At 42.2% G+C, this 27,759-nt stretch overlaps 1 protein-coding gene across 2 annotated transcripts in view; it reads left to right on the top strand.

The window, feature by feature from the left end:
• The window catches only part of KCNMA1 (potassium calcium-activated channel subfamily M alpha 1), an 863,058-nt gene that overhangs the window by 768,826 nt on the left and 66,473 nt on the right, over nucleotides 1–27,759 (top strand). For both annotated transcript variants that reach the window (XM_075000037.1, XM_075000036.1), the window contains exons 20-22: nucleotides 12,954–13,077; nucleotides 16,114–16,338; nucleotides 20,264–20,456. In XM_075000037.1, the coding sequence (XP_074856138.1) occupies nucleotides 12,954–13,077; nucleotides 16,114–16,338; nucleotides 20,264–20,456 (542 nt within the window). The remainder of the gene's footprint in view (nucleotides 1–12,953; nucleotides 13,078–16,113; nucleotides 16,339–20,263; nucleotides 20,457–27,759) is intronic.

Below are 27,759 nucleotides of genomic sequence, written 5' to 3'. Positions count from 1 at the left end.
CAAAGTTCAAAACTAATGCAATTTTACTCAGGCTAAAAGCGATATTCATTATAAAATACAGGGATTTTTTTTTTTTTTGAAGAATAGTACATACTTTGAAAGTGGATGATAAAACTTCTTCTGATTGTTAATGAAATTTCCCCACTGTAGCTGAATATATAGTATTACATAATAGGAAAACCTTCATATATTTAAGTCATTTCTTTGCATAGAACAATTTCGCCTTAAGCATGGATTCTCTGTCATTAGCACTACAATGGGGACACTGTACTGCAACCAAGTAATATAGTGCTTTCATTCTACTTTTTTCTCTGCCTCACCCTTCTCCTGTTGTAGTCAAGCTCAGGCATGCTACATGAAGTTGCATTAGGCCTGAGTTCTCTACCAGCAGCTTGTTCTTCTCTGTGTGTGCATATATATATATATAGATAGATAGATATAGATATAGATATAGATATAGATATGTGTGTCAGACCTCCTGTTCATGTTTGGATCCAGATCTGAATATCACAGCTCAGATCCCTTTCTTGTGGATGTGGCTGTATAAACAGACTGACAATCAGGCATGCATGCTTTTCTGTATATGTGTAACATACATACATTACCTTGCACCTTCCACTGCTTACTGGAGCAGCCATGTTCCTCTAACAGTTACGAATGCAGCGAATGATTTCTTACACACGTTGCCCTTCAGTCAGTACACTGGGAGTTTCCTTTGCCAATTCAGTAAGCACCCTCTTCTGTTTATCATTCCTACAGTTTAGGGCATATTCAAGGACATAACTTCTTTAAGTCTTCTTCATCTGTGTTTAGACTGCAGGACCAAAAGTGAGATTGATTCACTGAAGAAAATGCACCCAGCTGTGTCTTTTTTTTCACCCATTGACCATCTATTTCTGTTAAATATAATGTTAAAAGTTCTCAGCCTTCCTGGTAGCTCAGCCTTGCTTCTGTGACACTGATTTACATGCTTGTTTACAGTTTCTGAGGAAGAATAAAATGAGCATACTGCCAAGCCTCTCATTTTTATCACACCAGTTGTCATGCTAGCTTCATTTTCAATTTACTCATCTTTGGGTAATCTTCTTATCTGGCACTAATAGTTTCACCTGTTTAAGGTATGAAAAATTTGGGAGCTTCCGCCTTCAACCCCTAAATTTAGGAAAGTAAAACATTTTTTAAAGGAGAGAGAGAGTGCTGAGACATTTGTAGCTGAGTGCACTGTCCCTGTTTGCTATGTAAAGTATGCCTCATTTCTTTGATCTTGAGTAATAATAATTCTGGGGAGTTATACTGTTTTCATATGCTTCAAAGCTGTGTCAAAGTTTTGGTGCTTAAGGGTACTTCTTTATTCTACTGGCTCTTGGGTACTGAGATGACAGGTCCTCTGTACTAGGTGCAGGCTTTTTCAAGTCATAGCCTTCAGCAAAACATCAAATTACCAAATACAGGGTAACATACTTCTACACAAATGCCTTTCCTGTAGATATATTATACCATATATATTAAATACTTTAGTGTTACACGGTGCATTTTATGTGCAATAGAAAGTGATGGTTTGAGGTTGCCTTAGGGGTACTTTTTTTCCACAAGCAGAAAAAGCTAGTGTATACCGTATCAAGTATGGTTTTTACAGGACTTTCTGCCCGAAGGCCTTTGTAAATAAGTAATGATCAACAGATTGGCTGTGGGTTTTTGAAAAGCATGCCTGTGTCAGTTTGCATGATGGGGGAAAATTTTCAAAGTGGAGCCTGCTTTCATTGCCTGCTGAAGAGGGACTGAGGGAGAGTAGTCATCCCAAGCTCGAGCTGTCTGCTCAGTAGCACATCAGAATTGCTAAACACGGGTTGAGCAGTGAGTGGAGAACTTGCCAAGCCTCTGAATCCAGACTTTGTTTTCTTTCTCCTGTGTCTTGCTGCTGAATTTACTTACCCAACTTACGCCCTCACCCTCAACCTCAGTACTCACTCCATACCATCTCTGCATTATCTATCAGGAACATAGTGGCAGACTGAACTGTTTCACAGCTCTTAAACCAGAGAAAATGGGAATGAATTGAAATAAATATATCTATTTCCCTTGTAAGCTGTGCAATTGTCAGAGCCTCCTCTATGCACAGTTAAGTTAGGTTCCTTTACCAGTTTTTTAATACGTTAATGACTGAGATTGAAATTTCTTGACCTCCCCAAAACAAGTCCTTGATAAATATCAGTTAAAAGAGTACAATGTTCCATTCTAGATAAAAACACTGTGATGTTCATAAATTATATTTACTTTTAAAATATTTTTCACCAATGTTTTGAAGAAAAATACTGTGATGTTACGTTTTAGGAGTAAGGGAACTTCAAAATTGCACAGGTACTTTGAAGTGTCTGCAGCTGCACTGCTTGCCAGCACTTCGAAGTTAGCAACTTTAACATTCGCGCGGTGAGAATTATGCTATTGAAGTGCTGCATAAACAGTGCAGCACCTCATTGCTATTCACCACTCTGGATCATTTACATGCCCCCTTTGAAGGAAGGGGCTTGTGTAGACAAGCCCTTTCATTATTAAAGATCACACATTTATTTGTAAGACCAGTTGACCCAGGTCTTTGGCAGGATGGATTGAACCTGCAAACTTATGGACTAACACCATGCACCTCTACAGCATGAGAGAAAAGCCAGCTCACTCTCATCTAAGGCTGCAGGGTAGATTCACTCTCCTTTGTTAGTGGGTTACATATTAATCTGGGCATAGCATGAGCAGCAACTGTACAAACATCTCCATCACCTCTCTGCTCAGCTACATCTACACAATGAGCTATGGGTCTGAGTTCCCTGCTCCCAAAGACATACCTGTGTTAGAGCCTTTCTAAACAGTGGTATATCCACAGTAGCATCACAAGGTGCACCAGCTGAATATGCATCCACAGACTATGTTCTCAATGTGGCTGTGTTGTACCTTCGCTGCTGCAGGGCAATGGTGCTGTTTACACTTGCACTTTCTTGATAAGAGCAAGCACCACATAGATATATGTATGCAAGCAGGGGGATCTCACCCCTAGCTGGTACAGGTACAGCATGAGAACAGAGTATTCTGCCAGCACTATTCAGGGCTGACCTGCATTATCGCTGACATTCTGGTTGATATCCTTAGTTCTTCATGTCTGTACCAAACAGAGCAGTCCTGGAATTTTATGGCAAGATCTGTCAGTTGAGAACTAGCGAATTGAGTTTACTTCAATGATCTTTACCTTGTGACTTAAGTCATGTGTGAATACCAGGTCTGCATAGGTAAAAGCTTACAGTGTTAACCATAATAATGCCTTACATCTATACACTACCTTTCATCTCTAAAAATCCCAAAGGACATTATAAACTTTGCAAGTGCTGTATTGTATGTACAAGAATCACTTGACGCTGCACTAATGTACAAGCCTTCTCTAAGGTGCTATTTAGCAGTTGTTTGATGGTATAAATCAACTCCATGCAACCATTTAGGAATCCATTATATTAAAAGAGTTAGCAACAGCAGTAGCTTAGGTTTTATGCTGGCCACTGACATTAAAAACTCCATGTTGTCTAGACCTGCTCTTAGCAGATTTAGATGATTCAATAGTTTAAATCAGGGGTCAGCAACCTTTACAAGGTGGAGTGCCACAATTTGATCTTTTGAGCTCTCTGTATGGGCCAAGTGCCATGATACTTTTAAAAGTCACTAATAGTGCTACTGACAACAGCTTCATTAATAAATAAATTATGATGCAGAGCTTTACAGTTGAGGTGGTGGTTGGTAGTATAGTTGGTGTTTTGTTAATTCATAGGTGACCTGGCTTTGAGCAATCTCCATAGGGGAGGAGGGCAGGCAGAGCTCCCGCCTTGCATGCTGATGAAAATTGCCTCATGTGCCACTCTTGGCATGCATGCTGGGTGTTGCTGACCTCTGGTTTAAATGATAGGGAGTAGTCTATGCTGGAGCTCCAACTTTTGCAATAGTTGATGAACTTGCACTAGTGATATTTACAAGCCATGGAAGTAAGGAAGTGTCAGATTTTACCCCAAGTTTTATGAACTCTTGAAAAAATGTATTTGACATTAAAAAGAGGCTTTCAGGAAGAATTCAGACAATCTGCCAGCAGAGAAGACAAGCAAGTTCTTTCGTAATGTTCAAGCTAACTCTGAATACATTAGATCAAGACAGAAGGAGAAATTGTAAAATCTTTAAACTGGATGAGCAAAGAGAATTTTTTTCTTTCACCAGTGACTAGGAGATAAGTAAGTCCCTAAAAGTTATGACTTTTACCCTGAGGTGAGAAATGTTTAGTTCATTCAGGTGGAAAAGACTCATCTTCTTAAACTAGGTCTACACTAGGAGAAAAAATTGATTTAAAATACGCAACTTCAGCAATGAGAATTGCTTAGTTGGAGTTGAGGTATCTTAAATCAATTTTTGTCACCATCCCCACAGGGGGGTCAACAGGAGAAACTGTTCTGTTGACTTCCTTTACTTCTCATGACTGCAAGGAGTTCTGGGGTTGATGGTGGTCCCTGATCATGTCATTTAGTATGGCCCTGCTAGTAACATTAACTCAAATCCCAGGACATAGAGCACTAGCACATTGATTTTCTTCTAAGTATAGACATGCCCTTAGCTACTGGTTCATTTTCCACTAAGTGCTTTTGTTAGGTGCTTTCCACCTTCCCCACTCCCAAAATACTTAAATCTGATCTGTACAGCTTGATAGACTCTAAATGAGAAATGCTAAGAACTCAGAACACACTTTCTAGCTCCTCCTTGGATTTGCTTGTATGCAAGAATGAGAACAAGTGACCATCTCAGAATTCTTCTGAGTGGGAATTTGAGGTGCATACTCTGAGCACCTTTTGAGATACCCAGGGTGTTCTGACTAGAAAACATACTGTCTCAGTAGTTTCACGAAAGAAGAAACTCTGGTTTTACATCAGGTTCCTTAGTAGCCCTCAGGAAATGTTCCTTAGAATGAATATTTTGACATGAGGCAACAGAGACACTAACAGTATTTTGGATGGAGGTATGGGAAATTATGGCTAGTACTCAGAGGCAGATGTCACCAGAGCATGTATTGCATGACCAACTACTGGTCCAATGGCAAGCACAACAGATGGACTACCACTTAGCAATAGTTAAATTATTGTCATAGTAGTTTCAGGAGAATAGGGTGAGAAGAGTGGGATGAGACTCCATTTGCAATTAGTTTGAGTATGACAAGAAAGAAATTCACTGAAATTACAGGTTTTTCTTTCTGTCATTGTGCCATTTTTCCCCTATAAAGCTTCTTTCATGTGTGCACTAACACTGTACAAATTTCATCGCTGATTAACTTGTGAAACTAAAGGTCAGCTAAAGCGTGTCATTAGTGTAACGCACACAGGCAACACATTCTCATTACAGCTTCATCCCTTCCACACAGATTGCAGAGGGTCATAGGGAATGGCTAATGGTAGCTGACAAATTTTGGGTGTATTAGTCACAAAACATTTGCCAAATTCCACCCAAGTGGCGTGACAAGCTTCACAGCTAGTCCCAGTGAGCTGCAGTAGTCAGTGGAGTTTGCCTGTGACAAGCCGTCACTCTATCTTGGTAGAGCTTTATAGCACCAGTCAAAGCAGTCAGGGAAGATTGAAGTGACAGAGGCCCACTGAGTAAATAGTGAAACATGCAGCACATCATGAAATATTCAACCTGGGTGTAAAAGCTCTAAATGCTTTTTCAATTATTAGCACCTGCACTGACTGCATACATCTAACACTAACAGCATGTTAATTGCCACAATTTGTTAGGGTGCTTGTAAGAGATATGTGAAAGGCATGAGGCATTTTGCAGTGCATGTTTGCTTGGCATCTTATCCTTCACCAATCCTTTTCTTTCTCTTTAAAAATAAAGAAAAAATGCATTCCTCTGTGAAAACAGAAAATCACTGGCAAAGGGCACAAGGTGGTTACCAAACTGTTCAGGCTCCAGGAGGACTGCTGTTTGTTTCTTCTTCTCAAACCACAGCCTCTTTTGGTACTCAGGGAAAGAAAAGACATATTTCCAGACAAAAGTATGCCTAGTGAAACTGAGAGGTGTACTACTCTCGGTATTAATTCAATTTCAGTAGGATTGTTCTCAAGGAGAGAATAAAAAGGAGCTTTATCTCTATAAGTAAAGATTTATGTATCTCACCTTTGCTCACAAACACTGTATTGTTGGCCACCATACATTGTATATTGCCCTTTTTTCCTGTGCTTCTGAGGGAGATCCAGAGCAGATTCATGAGAGTATATGGCCCTGATGTACAGCAGTGATAAGAGTCACCACAGGCCGAGGATGGGGGCAGCGTGCCTGGCTCTTTGCACTGGATGGGGCGTGGTCAAGAGCAGAAGGGGCAGGGCCTCTCAGCACTGCCCAGACTGTGGCACTGGTGCCTCCCTACACACTCCCTCACAGCCACACGCAGCCAGAGTTGAGTTATGGCATTTCAAAGGCACCTGGCACTCCGGCCACTGTCAAGGTAGCCATGGCTGGAGCTTTGGGCCACTTCAAAACCCTGGGCCTGTGGGCAACTGTTCCTTTTGCCCACCTCATGCTCCATTGGTGGGCCTACGAATATATAAAAGCATATAACAGATTGCAGGAGAGTTGACATAAAGGTGAAAAAAATCCAAGGAGAGGCTAATATTAATTAGACAGAGAGCAGTTTTCAGCCTTTTTCATTTTTAAAATTATGTTTTATTACATTTCCACATTTGTCAGAAGTTCTAAAGCTGAAAACACCACCTGAACGTGTCTGGGGTGGTTGTAAATGTCTACAATGAAAGCAGCGCTCTTTAAAATATAATGCCAGCTCCCCTGCAGCAGGTTTGCTGGAAAAGGGATTTGTGATTTTGCTTTAGGCTGTTGTCTGCAAGGCAGGCTTTTTGGGTTCGCAGCTGTAGCATGGCATTTAGTGTAGTTCCCAGGTTTAATTGATGGTAAGTGGCATTATATGCTTCACAAAACCATGAAAAGATTGTGTTTTATTCTTCATTTTTGGTCATGCACACATAATTTTTGCCATAAGAACAAGAGAAGCTTTTTATAAACCAGAGACTACAGATGTGAGGAAACTTAACTTGGTTGCTTTTCTAACATGTGCCATATTTTTTAGGACTGACCAGATGTGTTTGGTCAAAAATAGACAGTAAAAAGCCAGATCCTTTGGACATCAAGACTATAAAATAGACCCTTAAATTGATAGATAATTTTTCCTCATTTAATGATAAATTTTAGTGTTTTTGTAAGCAGCTGATTCCACAGACTTGGCTATGCCAATGGCCACAGCACTAATGTAAGGTTCCTCACACTCAACTTCTTTAGTGACGCAAGCTTACTTTAACAAAGTCATGTTTAAAAGTGACAAGATGGAAGTCTCCATAAACACTCAATATTTGGCTTAGTAGATAAGAACAACTGCAGTGTTTTTATCATGTGGATTTTAATGAGAATTTGGTAGTCAAACCCCACTGACAGCTTTGAAAATCTCAGCTTCACAGTGTCTGTCTGTAGAATGTCTTAATTAATTAGTATTTGCAAAGCAGATTGAGATCCCCAGTTTAAAGTAGCAGTATATGTCTAAAGTAACAGCAGTAGTGTTTTATTAATACATTATTTCATAAGTGTCATGGTCCTAAGAAAAATTAGTACACAAATCTAAATAGCTAGAACCCTATTCTGTCCCTAAATGCATGTGCTCATGTCCAACACCTGAGTTCTAAGCAATTTTTGAACCACTACGTAAATCTTCAGAGAATGCTTTATTTAGGATGAAGAGACAACATGAGAGATACAGGAAAATGGCAGTCCAAAGAAATGGATACAGATTTCGAAACAAAAGCCATTATTAGAGTTTACTTTGTTCTTGGATGCTCACATGCAGTTGCCATAAGAGTTCTACAATGTTATTGGCTGACATGTTTTATCCATTTGTTAATAAGTGACAGAATTAGGCTTTAAAAAATACTCCCCATTTATTATATTCTGTCATTTTTCCCATTGTTTTTTTTTTCCATTACCACAGCTTGAAGAGGTTAAATTAGAGAAGCAAAATATCTGATTGTGGTGAAAATAAATTAATTTGTACAGGTTAAACATCTCTAATTTAGATCTCTCTTGGACAGCAAAATCCCTAATTTGGCATGGTTTTTGTTAGCTGGATGACTACTCATCATGGGTGTGGCCAAGTTTCCCGTGGTCCCATAAAATTTGTTTACAGCCACCACTCCTGGCTCTCAGTTTTCTGTGCTGTTATCTAACTGTAATTTACCCTTAATTATCTTCTGAGAGACCGGTAAGCAGTGGAAGTATTGGTAATATTCTAAAAACTAGTGACTTCATGTCATCTGGCAAATTCTCTCAACTGGCACCAGTCAGATCCTGAAGGTGCCAGACGAGAGAGGCTCAGCAGAATTATATACTTCCCAAAAGCTTCTTTAACACAGGTTTAGAGTTGACCACTTCTGCCTTATACCTCCTAGAATATTAAATGTACCTATATCCAAAACTGGTGTGAAAACCAGAAAGCAGAAAGATTCACATCCTCTCCACCCTTCAACCTTAACTTTGTCCCCTGGAGCTGGCATGACCTACAGGGGATATACTGTAAGTATGTTTCAGCCACAACAGCCCTAAACTAAAGCAGACATGAGGAATAACTAAGTAAATGAGCCATTTTATATTGCAAGTTGTGGGCCAAGGAATCATATTCTGCCTTTGTCTGCATTTATTCCAATTGCCCTGCACTGTATTAGTTGGTAGTGAAAAGATTATTTGGAGCTGGTCACCACAGCCCCATTACCATAGGAGGAGATATGCACGTGCACTCAGAACTCCTGGATCCCTTTGTAGCTGGGCTGACGTATATGAGCTGTGCACACAGGGAGTACAATGGTCCGTTCTTGTCATGGATATTTGTAGCAGTTTAGTAGCAATCATGATAGTACACAGTAGAGCAGAGAGAACTGGAGTTGATGTTCCTCAGAGAATCTTTACAAGGACAATAGATTGGTAATATCCAGCAGCCCTGTGTTGATTAGTACAGAGTACCTGAGGTGGTTGAATACAGGACAGGTATATCGAGGGCACTAGATATGTGTCCTAAATACAATTTTTGCCTTGGAAGAATTCTGACAGTTTCTCCTGTTCCACCCACGTGCTCTTTTCCTGCTCTGTTCCATATCATCTGGAAGGTTAGAATGCTACAGTGCCTGTCAGGCTGGGCTGTGATATCATTCAAAGAGAGAAGAGTTAAGGTTGCAGCATGGAGCTCGTATATACTTTATATATTCTGGTATTAAGAAGTTTGAGAATAGCTGCATTTGATGTTTTGGAAGCAGATCAACCTCAGCTTTGCAATAACCGAGTTTTTGGCTCTGAACTTTTGTTTTTTTAAGCAGGTGGTTGTAGGCCAGGGTCACTAAGAAAGGGGCACAAGGAGGCTACCTGGGAACACCTGAATGCCATTCAACTATTAGCGTTGCCTTCCTCTTGATTCTTCCAGGGCCCCAGTGTGGGATGGAGAGTCTGTATTGCATTTCAGGGAGTAGGGAAGGGAAAGGAGCTCTGCACATCCTTCCAAATCATAAAGAGATTTACAAAGCTGTTAAGTGGTTCACTTGTCTCTGTGGGTTATTCTTAGATGTATCGTAACACCCCATGGAAACTAATTCAGCCTAACACAATCACTCTGAGAAGTGTGAGCTGACCCATTCAGTGCAATGGGTGCTCTCCTTCCCCTGTTGTGGATTACTTGTTTTCAAGACAATCTCACTATGCACCTGACTTTTATAGCTGGGATGGGGCAGGTCGTGGGGGGATATAGCTGTTTGCACGTAAAGAATCCTTCACCCTAGCTAGGTTTCTCCAAGTCCTACTGTTCACTTTTTCCACACCATTCATGATTTTATAGACCTCTCATACCTGCCCCTCCCCACCCCAGTATCCACTTTTCTAATCTGAAGAATCCTAGTCTTTTTAATCTCTACTCACATATCAACTGTTACAAATAATTATTTTTGTTGCCCTTTTCTGAACTTTTTCAAATGCCAAGATATTTTCTTTGTGATGAGCTTACCACATCTATACGCAGGATCCAAGATGTGGGTGCACCGTGGATTTACATAGAGGTAGTAAGATATTCTCTGTCTTATTCTTTATCTCTTTTTCTATGAGTTCTAACGACCTACTTGCTTTTTTGACTGCCACTGCACAATGATTGAAAATTTTCAGAAATCGATCCACAATGAATCCTTTAGCTTTCTTCTGAGTGACAATTACTAGTTTAGTTCCTATCATTTTGTATGTGTATTTGGGATTATGTTTTCCAACATGCATTACTTTGCATTTATCAACATTGAAATTCATCTGCCATTTTGTTGTCCAGTCACCTATTTTTGTCATCTAGTCTATTGGCAGAAATATAGGTACATAAAAATTTTAGTCAAATAGTTGTAACCAATAAATCCATTAAAATCTGTTAGCAGATAATTCATGAACAGAAAAAAGTGCCACATTCCTCATGTTTAGTGTTTAAATTAATGAATTTCATAAAGCCGTAGTGGTAAATTGGTGTCGGGGGGGAGGAGTTGCTCAATGGTTTGAGCATTGGTGTGCTAAACTCAGGGTTGTGAGTACAATTCTTAAGGGGGCCATCTGAGGCAAACAGGTGTGTTTTTTGTTTTGTTTTGTTTGTTATTTTTAAACTTCTCAGGGATGGTGATAGGTCCTGCTGTGAGGGCAGGGGGCCTAGACTCAATGACTTCCAAAAGTTCCTTCCAGCTCTATGAGATAGGTATCTGTGTGTGTGTGTGTGTGTGTGTGTGTGTGTGTGTGTGTGTGTGTATGGGGGGGGCATGGGAGGAGAGTTAGGTCAGTGGTTAGAGCATTGGCCTTGTAAACCAAGGGTTGTGACCGCAATCCTTGAGGGGGCCTTTCAAGGGTCTGGGGCACATTAGCTTTTTGTGGGGAGGGGTAAATCAGTAGTTCGAGCATTGGTCTCTTAAATCCAGGGTTGTGAGTTCAGTCATTCAGGCCGTATCTACATTACAAAAATAACTTTGACAATGCTTACTTTGAAGTTGAGCATCTACACACACCCTACCTCGAAGTCGGACACTACTCAATTCCCAGGAATGGAGTAAGGACTTCGAAGTTGGGCTACCTACTTCAAAGTTAACTTCGAATTAAGGGGAAAAAAATGTGTGTGGCCTCCCTGCTGGCTACTTCAAAGTAGTGCCTAACTTCAAAGTTAACTTATCCCATTATGCTGGTTATGTAATTCAGGGAGAGTTAATCTGCCCATATACACTGGCAAAATTTTGCATAAATAGACTAATCTAGAGGAGGAGCCTCAGCATATTCTGTTGGTTCAAATAAATTAAAAACAGGGCTAACCTTTCAAATGTGGGCTTCTATGGAGAAGCTGTAAAATATTAATAATTTGTGTGCATCTATGTTCTGCACAAAACATGCACATACACTGAAGAATACTTCTCAGCACAATTAGCACATCCCCTTTGCATGTCAGTGCTGCATTTGTACGTTCAATGAAATTTTGGGCATTTTTTTTTATTTTTTTTATTTTATTTTTCAAGGGCACAGCTTGTACAATTACAGTTAAATATACGTCCTTTGAGTAGGAGTCTTTTTTACACATGACAAACTTCTTCCTCTGTGAAATGAAAATTCATTCTTGGAGCTTCACGACAGAATGTTCTGTGCAAAACTGTGGGGAACGTGTGGGCTTTGGCAGGCTAAACAAGCCCTGTTTGTTTTTATGGTCAGTTTGGTTCCCCAAGCTCTTGTAGTGACTGTACTGATATTAATGATGCCATGACTAAGACTTCTAGTTAGCATTTTGTAGTGTCCTTGCAGGCTGACTCGGGTTGGGAGGGATAGCTCAGTGGTTAGTGCATTAGCCTTGTAAACCTAGGGTTGTGAGCCCACCCCTTGAGGGGGCTGTCTGGGGCAAATAGATTAAAAAAACAAATCTGTTAGGGATGGTGCCAGGTCCTGCTGTGAGTGCAGGGAAGTGGCCTCAGTGACCTCTCAAGGTCTCTTCCAGCTCTATGAGTCAGATCTATCTCCATACATTACCCGCTTCCTTTACTGTTTTTCAGCAAATAAATAAATTAACTGTGTGTGTCTGCATACACAATTATATTTGTTGGAGGGTAGTTAAATAAAGTGCTTCTTATTTGTACCTCCTTTGAGAAGCCCTAGGTTTTGAAATCCTGCTGCAGAAACAATGGAAAGTTTCCACATATACAGTTGTCACAGAAAATGGACACTGTTGTTTGGTATTAAAATCATGTATTCCAGATGTGGGCATCTGTTAGTCAGTGTACTCTAAAATGACATACTGCTGAATCTTTAAAGGGCTTCAGTTTGGGAAAGCAAAATATGATTGGGCAAATTGCTAAAATATTTAAAGTGCAGCCTGTTAAAGCTTTTACTGTGAAGAGCATCACGTCAGAAGTTGTATGTGGTAAAAGCAAGTAATTGGCTTTCCATACTTCTGCCAGTCAGTTAGCATGGGGCTCTGTTCCTATCCCTTCTACTTCATTGCAGATGCTAATAGCAACTCTTTTGATATTTATTTTTTGGAGGGATGGGAGCGGGAAGACAGAATATTTATGGACGTGAATGTGACAGACCATTTTGAAATCAACTGAAAAGCTCATTGAAAAATCTTCCAGGCCCCAACCTAACATTATTTTTTTTTCTTATTTTTTAGCTTCTTCCCCCACTTCAGCAAGTATGTTGAAAACATTGGTTTAAATGTCAATAAATTGCATTTTGTTGCTTTTATCCCTGTTTGGATATAGCTCTTGGGACATTTTCCCCATCCATAATTCATAACGTTTTCCACTTACATTAGCTATGACTTGTTGTTTTTTGTTTTTGTTTTTCCCCAGGCATGACCCCTTGTTAATTCCTGGCAACGAGCAGATTGACAACATGGATGCCAGTGTGAAAAAATATGACTCCACAGGAATGTTTCATTGGTGTCCAGCCAAGGACATTGAAAAGGTCATTTTGGTGGGTGTCTTAATAGAATGTCCATCAAAGCCCTACCCATAGAGAAGCTATGCAGACAATAGGAATGTGAAATGTTTAGTGGGTTAACACACTTATCTATAGTGTTTTTAAAACCATTGCACTGAAATCAGAAATGCAGCATGGAAAGATTTGGAACAGTCAGTCTGGCAAACCTTGATGGGTATACTGACCTATAAGCCTACTTCCCTGATAATTGGCCCCAAATCCTGAGATTACATTTTCATATGGGTCAAAGCATCTACTTGGAAGCTTAAAGTTATATATTTGCCTTACATATTTTGTATGAACAGAGCAATGATTATATACATAAGATTTACATACATCATTCACCTCTTTGAAACAAGGTGGTAATGTATTATTCCTTACCAATCAATGTGCATTTTCCCCTATTTATCTCTTGATTTTCAACTTGTTATGGCACTCTAACAAGCTTGAGTACATGGTACTGCTTGTGTACCTATCTAATGTAATGTAATGTATGAAGTCTAGTATCCATTCATTTCATTTGTTAAACTGGGAAGGCCGTCAAACTGACTCAAGTAATTAAAAACAATTTACAGGGCTATCGCAATCTATTACATTTGGTGAAAGTTTGTTCTGTGTATGCTCATGTACTCCTTCCTAAGAGTAACAAGTAACTAACTCTAGATCTCAGCCACAAAACTGATGATATTTGAAATGAGCTCCCTGGTGGATCTTCTCTTTGTCGCAGTTTATAAAGCTTTTCTTGAGATCGCTGTCTTCACTGTCCCTGTGCTATTGCATGGTATAACCAATAATGGTGACAGCCCTGGTTTATTCTAACGATCGGGACATAAAAGGTTGTTTCCCGAGCTCCTTGAGGGTTGCTATAATAACTGTGACATAGTTTGGAACTGCGGTATTGGCATTTAAACAATCAATAAACTAGTCAATTCCAGGGACTAACTTGCTAGCCAGGGTTTGGTCTGAACATTTTAAATTAATATTCATTCCAAGTTGTTCAGTAGGGGCAACCTTACCATCAGTTACTTCATAACAGGAAGGGACCACCATATATTACTATATAACAGAAGGAGAAAGAGATCAGCTGTAATATTCTTAATATTTTAACAGATCAGTCAGGTATGACTTTAACCTGTTCTCCTTCTTTGAAAGTGTTTCTGTAAAAATGGCATAGTGGGGTTCACCAAATTTATGTACCTTTTGGACTCCATATCAGTATTTCTCAGTTTGCAAGCAAATAGATATGTTCCCGCCCCTGTTTACTGTCTGTTCTGTAAACTCAAACTGGAATCTTGGAGTTTGGCTGAGTTCTTTCTTGCTCCATGCATTATCACCAGTGATAAAGATCTTGAAAGGAATAGGCTGCCCACACTGACACTTGTCCATGTCCACAGTTTATGTTTACATGTGCATCGGTGCATGAGTGCAAATGAGGGCATAATTTGAAGATGATGGGGTTGTTCAGACTGTCCTCTAATTGAAATATGTTTCAACAATTGTGTGGATGATGCCTGAATCAGAAAAGCATTCACTTCTCTGCCCCTGAGCTTTTTTTAGGCTGTGCAGGACAGCCGTCTAAGGCAGTGTGTCACCCAAGTAAGTGGAAATGACTTTGAAGGTTTGTCATTTGCGAAGATACCATTTTTACATGCCTACCTTTCATACAAGAGCAATAGTTTAGGCTCAGTCTGGTAAGGTCCTGATTCAGCAAAGCACTTATGCACATGCATGTCCTTTAAATGCATGCTTAAATGTTTAGCAGAATGAAAGCCAGGATGCTCAGCATCTTGTAGGATCAGTTTTTTTTTGTTTGTTTTTTTGTTTTTTTTTAAGAAAACCCCATTTTGCTCTCAGTTACGTGACAATTAGTGGAGTTGCAACAGTGCAACTGAAGCCACATTTTTTTAAAGTCACAAAAAATCTTTTGGCCAAAATTGCTCCAGAGTGAAGACCTCTGCACCATATTCTGCCTTTGATTTTTATGCAGTCTGTGTAAGCAGCAAGTATCATAACTTACTCTGAATTGACAAAAAGGAAAAACATATTGTTTGCTGGCTTCAATAAATGTCTTATTTTCAGTATAAGAATGGCCATACTGAATCATTCACGGTCTGTCTATTCCCAGGGTCTCAAACCTCTGGCTCTTGGGCCATCCCCAGCTGGGGCAGTTGCAGTCTGGCCTGGCAATCCAGGCAGTTTGGGGTAGGAGGCTGTCCATTCCTGTCCACCAAGCCCTACCCTTTCCTGTCATTACCCCACCCTCTCCCCCCATGCTACGCTATCCCTCAAGGGGTGCATCCTCAGGGATTACTGGCCCGGGGCACTTCTGGTCTACACCACCCAAACTTCCAACTGTGGACATTATCAGAAGCTTCAAAGGAAAGCCTTTTGGTTTCTGGTGTAAATTAGAGCAGAACAGAGGCTACCCCACTTTACACTAGGGGCAATGCTGGTGACAGCTTGTTCCAGGACATGGGGTAGGTCTTTGAGCCTTACTCTAAGCTTCACCAAGCACAGCCTAGTCAGTCTCAGATCTTGTATGGGTTTGTCTAACTTTAAATTGCTGCAGTGGCACAGCTGTAGTGCTTCAGTGTAAGCACTGTCTATGCCAGTAATACGCTTTTGCGAGAGGCAGTAGCTAGGTTGACAGCAGTTCTTCCATTGACCTAGCACTTTCGACATGAGGACTTAAGTCAGCTTAACCACATCACACAGGAGGGGTATTTTTCACACTTTTGACTGATCTAGTTAAACTAGCCTGGTTTTCTAGTGTAGACCAGGTTTCTGCTGCAAATTGCAAGCCTCTGGTGGATCAAGGGCAAGGACCATGTCACCCTCTGTCTATACAGTACTGATCATACTCAACACAAGATAAGTAATACATATAATAATACATATAATAATACATCTTGCTTCACTGTGCATGAATGATATTGACAGGAAAGTACATTTTTTCTCGGTTCACAATTCAATTTGTGATTTATGCTCCTTTTTACTCTCCTCCTTCCCTTCTTGTTGGTTTTCTTTCAGACCCGTAGTGAAGCAGCGATGACAGTTTTAAGTGGTCATGTGGTCGTTTGCATATTTGGGGATGCTAAATCTGCACTGATTGGAGTAAGAAATCTAGTGATGCCCTTACGAGCCAGCAACTTTCACTACCATGAACTCAAGCACATTGTGTTTGTGGGTTCTCTTGAATATCTGAGGAGGGAATGGGAGACCCTGCATAACTTTCCCAAGGTTTCCATCTTGCCTGTAAGTCCAAAGTCATGTTATTGATACTTTTTGAGTCTGTGTGGTGTGTGTTTAAAGATACCAACTGGACAGATTCTTATTGACTTTGATGATAGGCTTTTACTTTTGTCTGATGATCCGCCTCAGGACTTAGCCATTCCTCTTTACTATATCTATGAAAACTGAGCCCTGTGAGACCTTATTAGAAGAAATTTGCAGCAGTGTTCAGTCCCTTGTCAAGGATGAATTTCAGCTGCTATCAAATGTATTAGCTGTGTTATCTATTGAACATTCGCTCTAGCGCCCTCCGTGCAGCTAGTTCTGATGTTGTGATTTTTCTGACAGAATGACAGTACTTACTTATGACATTATTTATGCCTAGAAAACCTTTGAAAACAATTTTTCATGGTGTGTGTCTATAACTGTAAAGGTTTGATATACGCTGGCCTCCTAGCTCTCATGTATATAAGAAAATAGTCACAGTGTTTTCATTCAGAGCTCTCCCTTTTTTAGAAGCATTTACAGTTGAACGGTAAGACTTTACCAGCTGGGCCGACAGTCACCATGGGCCCAGGGCCAAAGTGGGAGGGGGCCTGGCTCCCCACTCAAAAGGCTAAAGGCAGAAGGGGTGGGGCTTAGGGCAGTCACCCCTAGGGTTCCCCCCCGCCATGCTCCCTCAGAGCTGAGCACGGAGCAGTGGCACAACACTTACCCAGCATTTCAAAGGGGCTTGGGGCAACTGCCTCTTTTACCCACACACCCGCCCCAGGTAGCATTTGTTAAATACAGTGATACCTTTAATATTAATGGCAAAATACCCATTGACTTCACTGGAGTCAAGATTTCATCCTCTGAATCCAATACTCAAAGGTCCTGATTCTCTACTCTGTCATATCATCCTTCACACTTGTGTAGTGAGTATGGTATGTTACCTCTGGTATAAGTGGATGATTAATTCCAATCTGCTAGGGTTTTACACCCTGAAGTGTAAATGTCTTCACAAAGGACAAGTGGTGGTGATTCAGGCCCTTGGTTAGATAGCAAAAGTGATGCTCCATGCTTTACAAAAGTTCAGTAAAGGAAGCTTGGCTGTTCAGTTGGCTCAGCTTTCAGAATTCTTTAATCCTGATTTACCAGAATAAAAAAAGTAGAATTCAAATCCCAGAAGCTCTCAGAGACCAGTGATGAATTTTGTTCGTGTGGGTAGGGATGAAGGTGTTCTTGCCCCATATATACGCTGTAATTTCTTGTTACTCCAAAGCTAAGATTTGTTGTTATTCTTTGTTTCTGTTCTGCAACAAGTGATATGGCATCATTCTGTATTTAGTACCTCACAAATGGTTTCAAGATCAAATTTTCCCTGTGAAAGATTTTTTCCTTGTAACTGCCAGCCCTGCAAATTCAGCTTGACACCTGAAAGTCAAGCCTCTTACATTTGCCAGTAATAAAGATTCAGCAATCAGAACTCAGATAACAATATTCTTGATGATGTGTGAGAGCAGAATCCAGCTGTTGCAATAGATGTATCCAATGTGAAATGTTATTTTTGTTAGTAAAATAAGGAGATACTACAAGTTTTTGATCCTTAGATCAAAACACTCAAAATTGGCTCCTTGGTACATATGCCATATGATTCAGTTTTGAATTACATGATTACACATCTTTTTCTTATGAGACCACTGCCTCATTCAGTGTGGAGGATGGACACACAAGGGGCAGAATTAACGTTACATGAAAGGAAATGCCAGATTTAAGGTTGACTTAATGTCCTTCTAATGTGCATGTGGCAAGAAAGGGGTGGTACAGCTATGAACAAAGAGCTGCATGAGGCCCATGTTCTCATATAATTGACCTTGTGCTCAGAATGTGTACCAAAAAAGACCAATGACTTAATTTCCCTTTACTAAGCTACCCGGAGTGGTGCTCTGGGCTGTGACTTGGGATTTTCAAGCTGGGGTAACATAGTTTCCCCAGGTTTAAAATTCAGTTGTCTTCTTTCTCCTGGAAGACACTATGGTTGTGATCTGCTGCTGAGGAGACCTGCCTTCCTGGGGGATGTTGGTGAGAGATTTGGGGAGAGCTGGTCAGGAGCAAAACAGGAGTTGGGTGCCTGAATTCGACTGATTTTTAATGGCATTTGGGCTGCTCAGCTGCCTTTTGTGCCATGCACAATCTTCTTGAAAATGCTCCATGGAGTTCAGCAGATGTCCTTGCTCTTTGTTCTCCAGGAATGACCATGAGGTGAGGGGCAGGTGTCTTGAAGCTCGGTGTTTAAAGAAGTTGAGATGTGTGCTCTAGGGAATCAGGGACACAACTTGGACAAAGGAAATATTTAGTGTTTGGTGTCCCTGTCAGATTTTGGATCTGGATACCACTCTGTGGAAAATCACTGAGTTATGTCTTGTACTCATATAAACCCAGTTTTTATTTTACAGTGCTGCTGGCTACCAAGGCTTAGTCCTGGGACTTTGGTCTGTGCTCTGGTTCAGAGCAGGGCAACAAACAATATCAGTTCAAACAGGTCAAGCCTCCTCGCAAGGCCAAGGGCAGAAAAAAAAAAACCCGGCATGTGCTTAGAACAGCATGTGGGGGAGACTGCCACTCACGGATTGGGGAGTGGGAGGGAAGGGACATGGGCCTGCCCACTGCACTGAACCCTGGCCCAGGGCCCTGTCAGTGGCAGAGTGGTCTGCCAATGGGTTCGGTGGGGATCTCAACTACAACCCACTAACCCAGCTATCCCTGGGCCACTTCCAGACTCTCCCGCTCCATATGATACCTCAAGGGGTTGCAAATTAGGTTCCTCCATGCCTGGGTAGAGTAAGGTCTCTGTTCTGGTTTGTAGCTCCTTTTTGGTGAGGCCCAGCAGTTCAGGCCAGCCCTGAGCCTCCTCCAGGGCTGTACCAGCCTCACAACTTAGAAGCTCAGAACCAGCATCTCCATCCTCCAGTGGCTGGGCCCTGACTGGGCTTCTGTCTGGGGCTTTTATACAGATAGTCCTGCCCCCGACTTCCAGTCAAGTAAAGAGGTGGGGTTTGGCTCTGCCTATCAGGGTTTGGAGAGGGGTTCTTCTCCTCTATGTCAGTGAGTACTCTCCCTACTACCTAGATATAAAACCCTTTGCCTTAAATAGCCCATATCTGAAATTTCAGAGTAAGAATTGTCTTGTGCATAAAATGTAACAGGTTAAGTGTTGTATTTTGGTTGCCTTAGTTTTGAAAAAAAAAAAAACAACTAACAACCACAACATTTCATTTTAAGTATTGCATTCTCTAATAGGCAATTGTAGTTTCAGGGAATATTATATGAATTGTATCTATTAATTTAACATCCTGTTTCTGTTTCATAGGGTTTACTCACACCACTTTAAAGATCAATGTATTTTGTTGCTAGAAGTACGAAAAGCATGTATTGGGAAAGATTTACCTTTCTTGGTATTGCTCCAGGTGGTACACTTTTTAGAAAAATAGCTTTATCTTGATTGCAGTTAGAATGTGCAGGACACATAAAGCTTTCCTGTTTAAATTGTCTTTTTTTTTTCTTTTTTTGCTCGAGACCTGTGTGACCTGGTATTAGATAAACAGACACTTAGAACACACCCCTCATTATGTTCAGAAAGCCAGAGGTTGCAACATGATAGTGACTTAAATCAAGACAATTTCAAGGCACAGATGAGATGTAGAATGCTGGCATTATTCCTATTTCTTGTTTGTTAGTAATAGCTTGACTGAGTATGGAGACTGAACCTAAAATGCTGCCATCAGCACCAACTACCCTTTAGATTAGCACACATTTCCTATTCCCTGGCACATAGTTAGACCAGCTTAATGTCAGAGCATAAAAAAAGATACTCGTTAAATAATTTCCCAAAGCTCCTTCTCAATCTTTAATTTGTTTTTCTTTTTTTCCCCTCCCTCTCCCTCTTTTTTTTTCCACTGTGCCGAAGGGTACACCATTAAGTCGGGCTGATTTAAGGGCTGTCAACATCAACCTCTGCGACATGTGCGTTATCCTGTCAGCCAATCAGAATAATATTGATGATGCTTCGCTGCAGGACAAGGAGTGCATCTTGGCGTCACTCAACATCAAATCTATGCAGTTTGATGACAGCATTGGGGTCTTGCAGGCTAATTCCCAAGGTAAGGAGTGCCCTATAATACTCCTCTGCCATGCCTACAGGGGACAGGACCTGGCAGGAAGAATATCCCTCACTCAGTAATTCAAAGAACCTTACATCAGCTTGCTTGACAGTTAAACCTGCTGATTGGTATGATGGCTTTTAAAGGGGAAGTCACATAGTTTCTCTGCTGCATCACAAGGCAAATATGAAGCAGATGGGAATGAATGAACCAAGATTTTAAATTTTTAAAGGTGGTGTTCTTTCTTCCCTCCTCCCCTCCACCATTTCATCTTTGGCTCTGTGCTCTCTAGTTCCACCAAATAAAGTTGCATAGTTACACATGAGACATAGCCGGAGATGGCTTATCTTTGCACTGGGGAGAGAAGTGGAGTGATGGAAAATGTTGGCTGACATTTGCTGTGTGTACTGGACTGTAGCCAAAAAACAGCCAAACACCGCACCATGAAAAAGAAAAGAAAGATCATTTAAACAAAGATTTCTTTACATTTTCTGTGCTTACTTGCTCAAAAAAAAAAAAGCCCAGATTAACTTAAAACTGATTTCTGACTAAGCAGCTCTGACACCCCACCTAGTACTCTGTGTGAAGCCAGCTATCTCCAGTCCCTGCATATTTGCAGGCAAGAGTGGCCTCTCTTAAACCTTCCAAAATGATGCCATGAGTTATCCCTCTGAGCCAGCTCTATTCTAATGGCTAGTTCAGAAGGGTGGTAAGATGTGGCCCATGGTTTCCCTTGCCTGCTTATCCATATTTTCCCTTAAGGTACTTGAGAACTGTGATTAAGACCCATCCATGGATAGGGAGCATGGCTAGAAAAAAAAGGCCTCATGTAACTTTCTTTCCAGAGCCAAAAGACAGAATGAAAATTTAATGCATATTGGAGCTGTGGCTTATTTTGAAATAGGCTCTATTTCCCCATCTACACATCAAAATACTTGTTTTGAAATAGGTGCTATTCCTGTACAGTGAGGTTTAGCAATTTTAAGATAAGCTGTTCACTATTTTTAAAATAGTAGAAGCATTTTTAGATGATCGCAAAGTTATTTTGTAATAGTGTCCATTATCCCAAAATAACTGCTGTATAAACATACCCTAACTGTTGACACAAGAACTGCTTGTTCACCTTCCCAGCAGTAGTGGAGAGATGCTTTCTGAATCACATCCAGATCTTTGTAACTCTGTGCATGAGCTAACAAATATCTTGTATGATAAAGTAATTAGATTGTGAAACTCATTGCCACATAATATCACAAGAAGCCAAGAACTGGGAAAGATTCTGAGGCACTGGATATTTGTAGGGATGGCAAGCAAGGAGATAAAACTTCATACACCAGAGTTTAAGCCAGCCCTAGAGTGGCTGATGATTCTGCAGCTGCCTGCTGGGTTTCTTACACCTTCATCTGAAAACTCTCCTGCTGGATGGGATGGGATGGGATGGGATATTGAACTAGTGGACGATGGTGAACAAAGAATATGGCAGTTCCTACTGGAACATGTGCAAAAGGTAATGGAGGGGAATCGTGTTGTCTTTTATTTGTTTGTTTATGACCTGTAGTGGATGGTTTTCCCCTCAATGATCTGACCTTCCATGGGCTGGTACAGAAGAACACAATTGGGCCATGACACATGGTGCTCCCCAGCCATGGGCTGATCAGGAGCAAGCAGGGGAATTTTCTTCCCAGCCTTGTGCAGGTGACCAGGGGATGACAATCTGGGGCATAAACGTGCAGATTTAAGAGAACGGAAGCTTGTAAGAGCTCTAAACTGGCACATGCCTTTGTTTGTTGTGTGCATGAATCAGTCAGTTCCCTGCATCATGTAGCTCCTGAGCATCAGGATCCAAAGGAACAGAAGGTATGTGATCAATCCAGTGCAGTCACAGACACATGGCATCACATGACACCCCCACAGGAAAAGGATAACCACAGAGAAGAATCTGGGCAAGAGGGGCCAAGCAAACTAAGAAGAACAATGTTCACCAAAGGCAAATGGAATGAGAAGAGCTACTGTGGAACAAGCAACTAGCACAGCCACAGCTTCCTCATATTTCCATCACTGCAAGTGCAACTGACTTCTGTTCAGCTGGCAACATCACAATACATCACTGGCCATGCACAGCACTAGCTGTCCAGGACTACGACCCACCCAGAATGCCTAGCAGGTGTAACCTACAAGCGTTCTGAGTGTGGGCTACTACCCCATCCAGTGGGCTAGCTGTTAGCTCTTGTTTCAGAGGCTCATACAGTAAGTTCCAAAGGTCCCAGGCTCAATTTTGCCTGCAGATGACTGCGGTCTGTTGGCATTATGCAGGCAGTAAAGAACAACAAAGATCTAGTGACCCTAAACATCACTGCTAAGTGGCTTTTGTCATTCTACAGTCTTTTGAACTCATCTGTGAAGCTATCACTACCAATCTCCAAAGATGATGCTGCTATTATACCATTACTTCTCAGCATCTGGGCCTGTCTGGGAACACTTTCTTTCCTATCTCTCTGAAAGGTTTTCACTTTTTATTTTCATTTATGATTCATGGATGTTATTGGGACGTGTGAAAGCTCTACTTTTAAAGTCAGGCCCTCTGTATCACTGCACCTACAGTCTTACGTATTTGTGTTTCAGCCACATCAACTTAGTTGCATATGGCTGTGCTTATAGCGTTTCTTTGTATTATTATATGAGCTAAGCAACCTCAGATCCTTATCGTTCTGTAAACATGCTTCAGTTTGCTTGGTTTAAATTCTGTCTCCCTCCTGCTTGTAAGAGGCCTCTTGATTTTGGCCAGCCTCATTTGGCATGGCAAAAGAGAAGAAGCCTTCCCACTTGTGACCCAGCACTGAGGTTAGCAACAGTCCCAGTCCTGGTATTAATTGCGTGCAAAGAATCTGCCAAAGTGGAGAGGAATTGTCCCACCTAGCTTCATACAGGGGCCACAGAAGTTCAAAATGAGGTGAGACAAAGCTGGCTTTTGCAGAACAGAACCTCGGGCACAGTGTCCAAGCAAGAGTCAAAAACTGTGGAGTGGGGACAAAATCTAACCTCTCCTTGATGCTCTTCAGTGGAGGAGAAGTGCATTATGCTACACCCTATAAAAGTCTAGGGTGGGCAGGGGGTACTCATTGTAGCACACACTGTCCAGTGCCTTTGGAACATTCTTCAGGAGAAGATCAATGTGCACTTTAAATATGTGGCAGGTTTATACAATTTTTCCATGGAAGTGGTATGTGCTAACTGCAGAATTAGGCCAATGTCCTGTTCCACTGCCCACCCATTTTAAGAAGGGTGAAAGAAGGAATTTTGAAGGCAAACTACGGGGCTGGAAAACCATTACCATCTCAGTATGTTGCACCATTTATGAATCTACAACTTCTGAACTGGTTACATTCCTTTCAACACAGGAGGTTTCCTTGAAAGATCTTTAATGTCATGACTAGATTGTCAGACACAATTTAGATCAATAGGTGACTTACATTTTTCAGGCAATTGTATCCAATGTGACGTTTTGTCTATGACATGCAGTTTTAATATAGAGTCCGCTGAGCTATGGTGACAATTATACCAGGTGATGCAGCTTCTGCCGGTCAGCAAACAGCATAACAGAACTTCTTTGCAGTTTCTGGGTGCCCACGATGAGCCTTTATTTAAAGAGACTTGTCACTCTTTTTGCTTAAACATTTTTGTATTTTTAATACATTCATTTATCCAGGCAAAAGAAGTTCAGTTCTAATCAGCTTGTACACCCCTGGACTGTTTCTAGTTCTGAAGATACACTGTTTAAATGAATACCCCCACAAAGATGACCTTTCATAGAGTTCTGAAGAGAGAACACCTATCTGCATGTGGATTAGGCTTCGTAAGTTTTGATTGGGGCGTTTAGTTACTAGGTTTTGCAGTGCTGTTTAAATAACATCAGGGATGTTGCCACGTAGTCAGTACAATTCTGTGATTAATGGGAAGTACATTCTGTAAATGCAATGCTGACGTATACTTTATTCTTGTCACATCTAAAAAGAGAACAAAATAGCAATAATTTCATTTATGGGTTTTTCTCCAAACAAGGAATGTCACCTGTTTGTTCATCTGAGGTTTTCCCACCACCTCTGACCCGTGAGTCTTCCCCTTCACACAACCACCTTTTCTTTTTAAATACTCAGCCACCCAGAGATTTATTAAAGCAAATATGTTCTGTCTAGGGTGAAGGAGTTTTTGTGACCTGGAAAGAGACTGTGGTACGTGCATATCTATCATGTCTCAATGCCTTATTTGAGACATGTGTACGCAAATGCCTCTCAAATCAACTGTGGTGTGAATGCTGAGGTACCCACTAGCACTGCAAGAAGTCTTTTTTCTAACAGCATTTCTCATTAGCATCAAAGTTCATGAGTAAACTCTTATTTTTTTCTTTTAATTAACAAAGCTTGCAGTTAAATGTGCCCAGGCTTTATACATAACCAGTTGCCCCCAAGCCCAGTGTTTCAAAGGGGCCTGGAGCTCCAGCCACCACCACTGCCAAAATAGTAATGGTAGTGGCCAAAGCTCTGGGCCCCTTTGAGTTGCTGTGGCAGCATTGCTGCACATGGCTGTGAGGAGAGGTGAGGAGAGTTAAGTGGTATGGTCCTTGTGGCACTGAGAGTCAAATGCCCTAGGCCCTGACCCTTCTGCCCTTGTTCCACACCCCCATCCCCTTTCTGGGGCGCAGAGCTGGGCCCTTGTCCCAGAGCCTGCAGCACCTCTTGGTATTGCTGCAGATAATCAAAGAGGTTCCTGGGGCATCATGTCCCCTAATTGCTTCTTCCTCCTCTCCTCTCCTCTCCTCTCTGAATAGCAATTGTGAAACTACAATTGACTGCCTCTGTACATTAGCCCATCATTTCGATATTTAGTGCTCTAGCTGACTTTGGGGCTGCTGCACATTTATCTTCCTGTGCTATTGTGCATGCTATCAGATTGTGTGTTCCTTCTCAGCAACTGAAATAATGTCCTTTTTTTTCCTGGTACCCAGTGTAGCACTTTAAATTGCCATTTCCTCAGTGGGGAGAGAAAGTGATCTCTCAGCTCTGGTTGTAGATTTGTCTTGGAGGTTTATTTCAGAAAACTAATAGTGCACTACATCCATGAGGCTGTGTCTACCCTAATAAGGTCTTTTGAAATATTTTTCTAAGGAAGGGGGCTCTTTTGAAAGATCCCGTGGAGCATCTACACACAAAAGCTGTGTCTACACTGGCCCACTACTTCTAAGTAGCCAGCCCAAATTCAAAATAGCACCTCATGTCTACACATGCCATGCGCTACTTCGAAGTTGAAATCAAGGTTAGACAGCAAGATGTCGAAATCTCTATCCCCGTCAGAAGATGTGAGTAGAGCCCTACTTCGATGCTGAACATCGAAGGGCGCCAGGGCTCCTAAGCATCCAGCTGGGGGTGGATGGAGGAGGCAGTGGGGCCCCTCCTGTATCGACACAGCTCCAAGATCTGCTGAGGCTCTGGGGTAAGGAGCAGGGGCTCCAAGTAATGGGGAGCAAGTGGCGGAATGCAGAAGCGTTCACCCAGCTGGCTGAGGGCCTGGCCACCCAGGGTCACCCTGCCCACGCTCCTGACCATGTCAGGAATAAAGTCAAGGAGTTGCAACAGGGTTATGCCTGGGCTCGAGACACAGCCAGCTGGTCTGAGGCCACCGCCACCACTTGCACCTATTACAGGGAGCTCAGGGAAATCCTGGGCCCTCGGTACACCTCCTCCCCTGGCCATCCTTGACACCATAGCCAAGGAGCCCCAGCAGGCCCTGGACCAGGGGTCTGGCCCGGAGGCCAGCCCCGCACCCCAGGGACCCCTGGAAGAGCCAGCCCCCAGCACCGCAGAGGAGGGCTCCAGCAATGAAGAGGTCCTAATAGAACTCCCCTCCCGGAGCTCCAGCAGGGTGTCTGCCTGATGGATGTCCCCTGACCACGGGAATGGACCTTCAGATATGTACCCCCCAAGATGCACCCAGATTACAGGGTGGGGGTACGGGACATGACTGGGGGCCTCCACATTCCCAGCAGACCCTAGCCTGCCATGGCCCAGCTGGACTGCAGCCCCAGGACAGTGGCACAGCCCCCAGGGCTCATCAACACCCCCCCCACGGACAGCGCCATGCCCCATCCCTGGGGGAGGGACGGGGGGCTGAACTCCCAAAGGAAGGTGCCCACAGGTACACCGTGCCCATGGCTGTGAAACAGGAGATGGGGACCCGGTGCCCACGGGAGAACAGGGGGTATAGGCCCCGGGCCATGGCCCAGTACTAACAGCCATCCTCTCTCTTCCTGCCCTCCACAGCCACGCCATCTGAGGGCCAGGAAAGCACTGTGGTCTCTGTGGTGCCGGACAGCTCATCATGGACGTCACTCTTCCACACTCCAAAGTACACGTGCAGATATGTGGGCAGCGGGGATCTTCCAGAAGGAAACCCTCTTTCCAGAAGCCCCTTCTTCCCAAAAATTTTGGGCCTGCATGTCTGCACATGTACTTTAGAGTCTGGAAGAGCTTCTTCCAGACTCTGAAACACATGCCAACATGCTAATGAGGCATGGAAAATGTGCATTTATGCCTCATTAGAATCTTCCCGTTAGCTCATTGCTGTGCCGCTTCTGGAAGAAGTGGCATGTGTAGACATAGCTTGCCTGTGGACAGTTACATCTGCATTTATCAAGAATTATTCTGTCACTGCACAGGCTCACCTGATGCCTTATGTGGCTAGTAGTGACCAAGTTATTATCTGCCCAACTCCTCCTGTTGATTGCTTGCTGGTCTACACGCATGGTGCATTGCAGTGGTACTTCCATGGTGGTGATATCCCTATCTCTTAGGGCTGGAAGACACCTTGAGAGGTCATCAAGTCCACTCCCCTGCATTCAGGGGCAAGCACCATGCCTGATAGATTGATTTTTTTTACTCCATTAGGTCCCTAAATGGCCCCCTCAAGAATTGAGCTCACAAGGCTGGGTTTAACAGGCCAATGCTTCAACCACTGAACTATCCCTCCCCCTAAAGCACTTGCACAGAGAAAGAAGTCCCTCACATTTATTGCTTTTGCAGATCTAGGCTGACTCTCGCTCCCCTCATCCTTATTCACAGAGTCTTTGTTTTTTTAAATCAGTATTTAGTGCTGAAAAAATAAATCCAGGGTCAATATGCACTCCAAATAATCATACTGCTTCCTAACTTCCAGGGAGCTGGTGGCATGACTTGTAAATGTAGATCTGCATAGGCAATGTATTACAAGAACTCCGTAACTTGTTTCTCCTCTCTCTGTTCCCCACTCTCATCCT

Source organism: Carettochelys insculpta, chromosome 7 (assembly GCF_033958435.1).
Source record: "Carettochelys insculpta isolate YL-2023 chromosome 7, ASM3395843v1, whole genome shotgun sequence".
In the NCBI taxonomy this organism is placed as follows: Eukaryota; Metazoa; Chordata; order Testudines; family Carettochelyidae; genus Carettochelys; species Carettochelys insculpta.
This window is presented reverse-complemented; position numbering and strand designations above follow the sequence as displayed.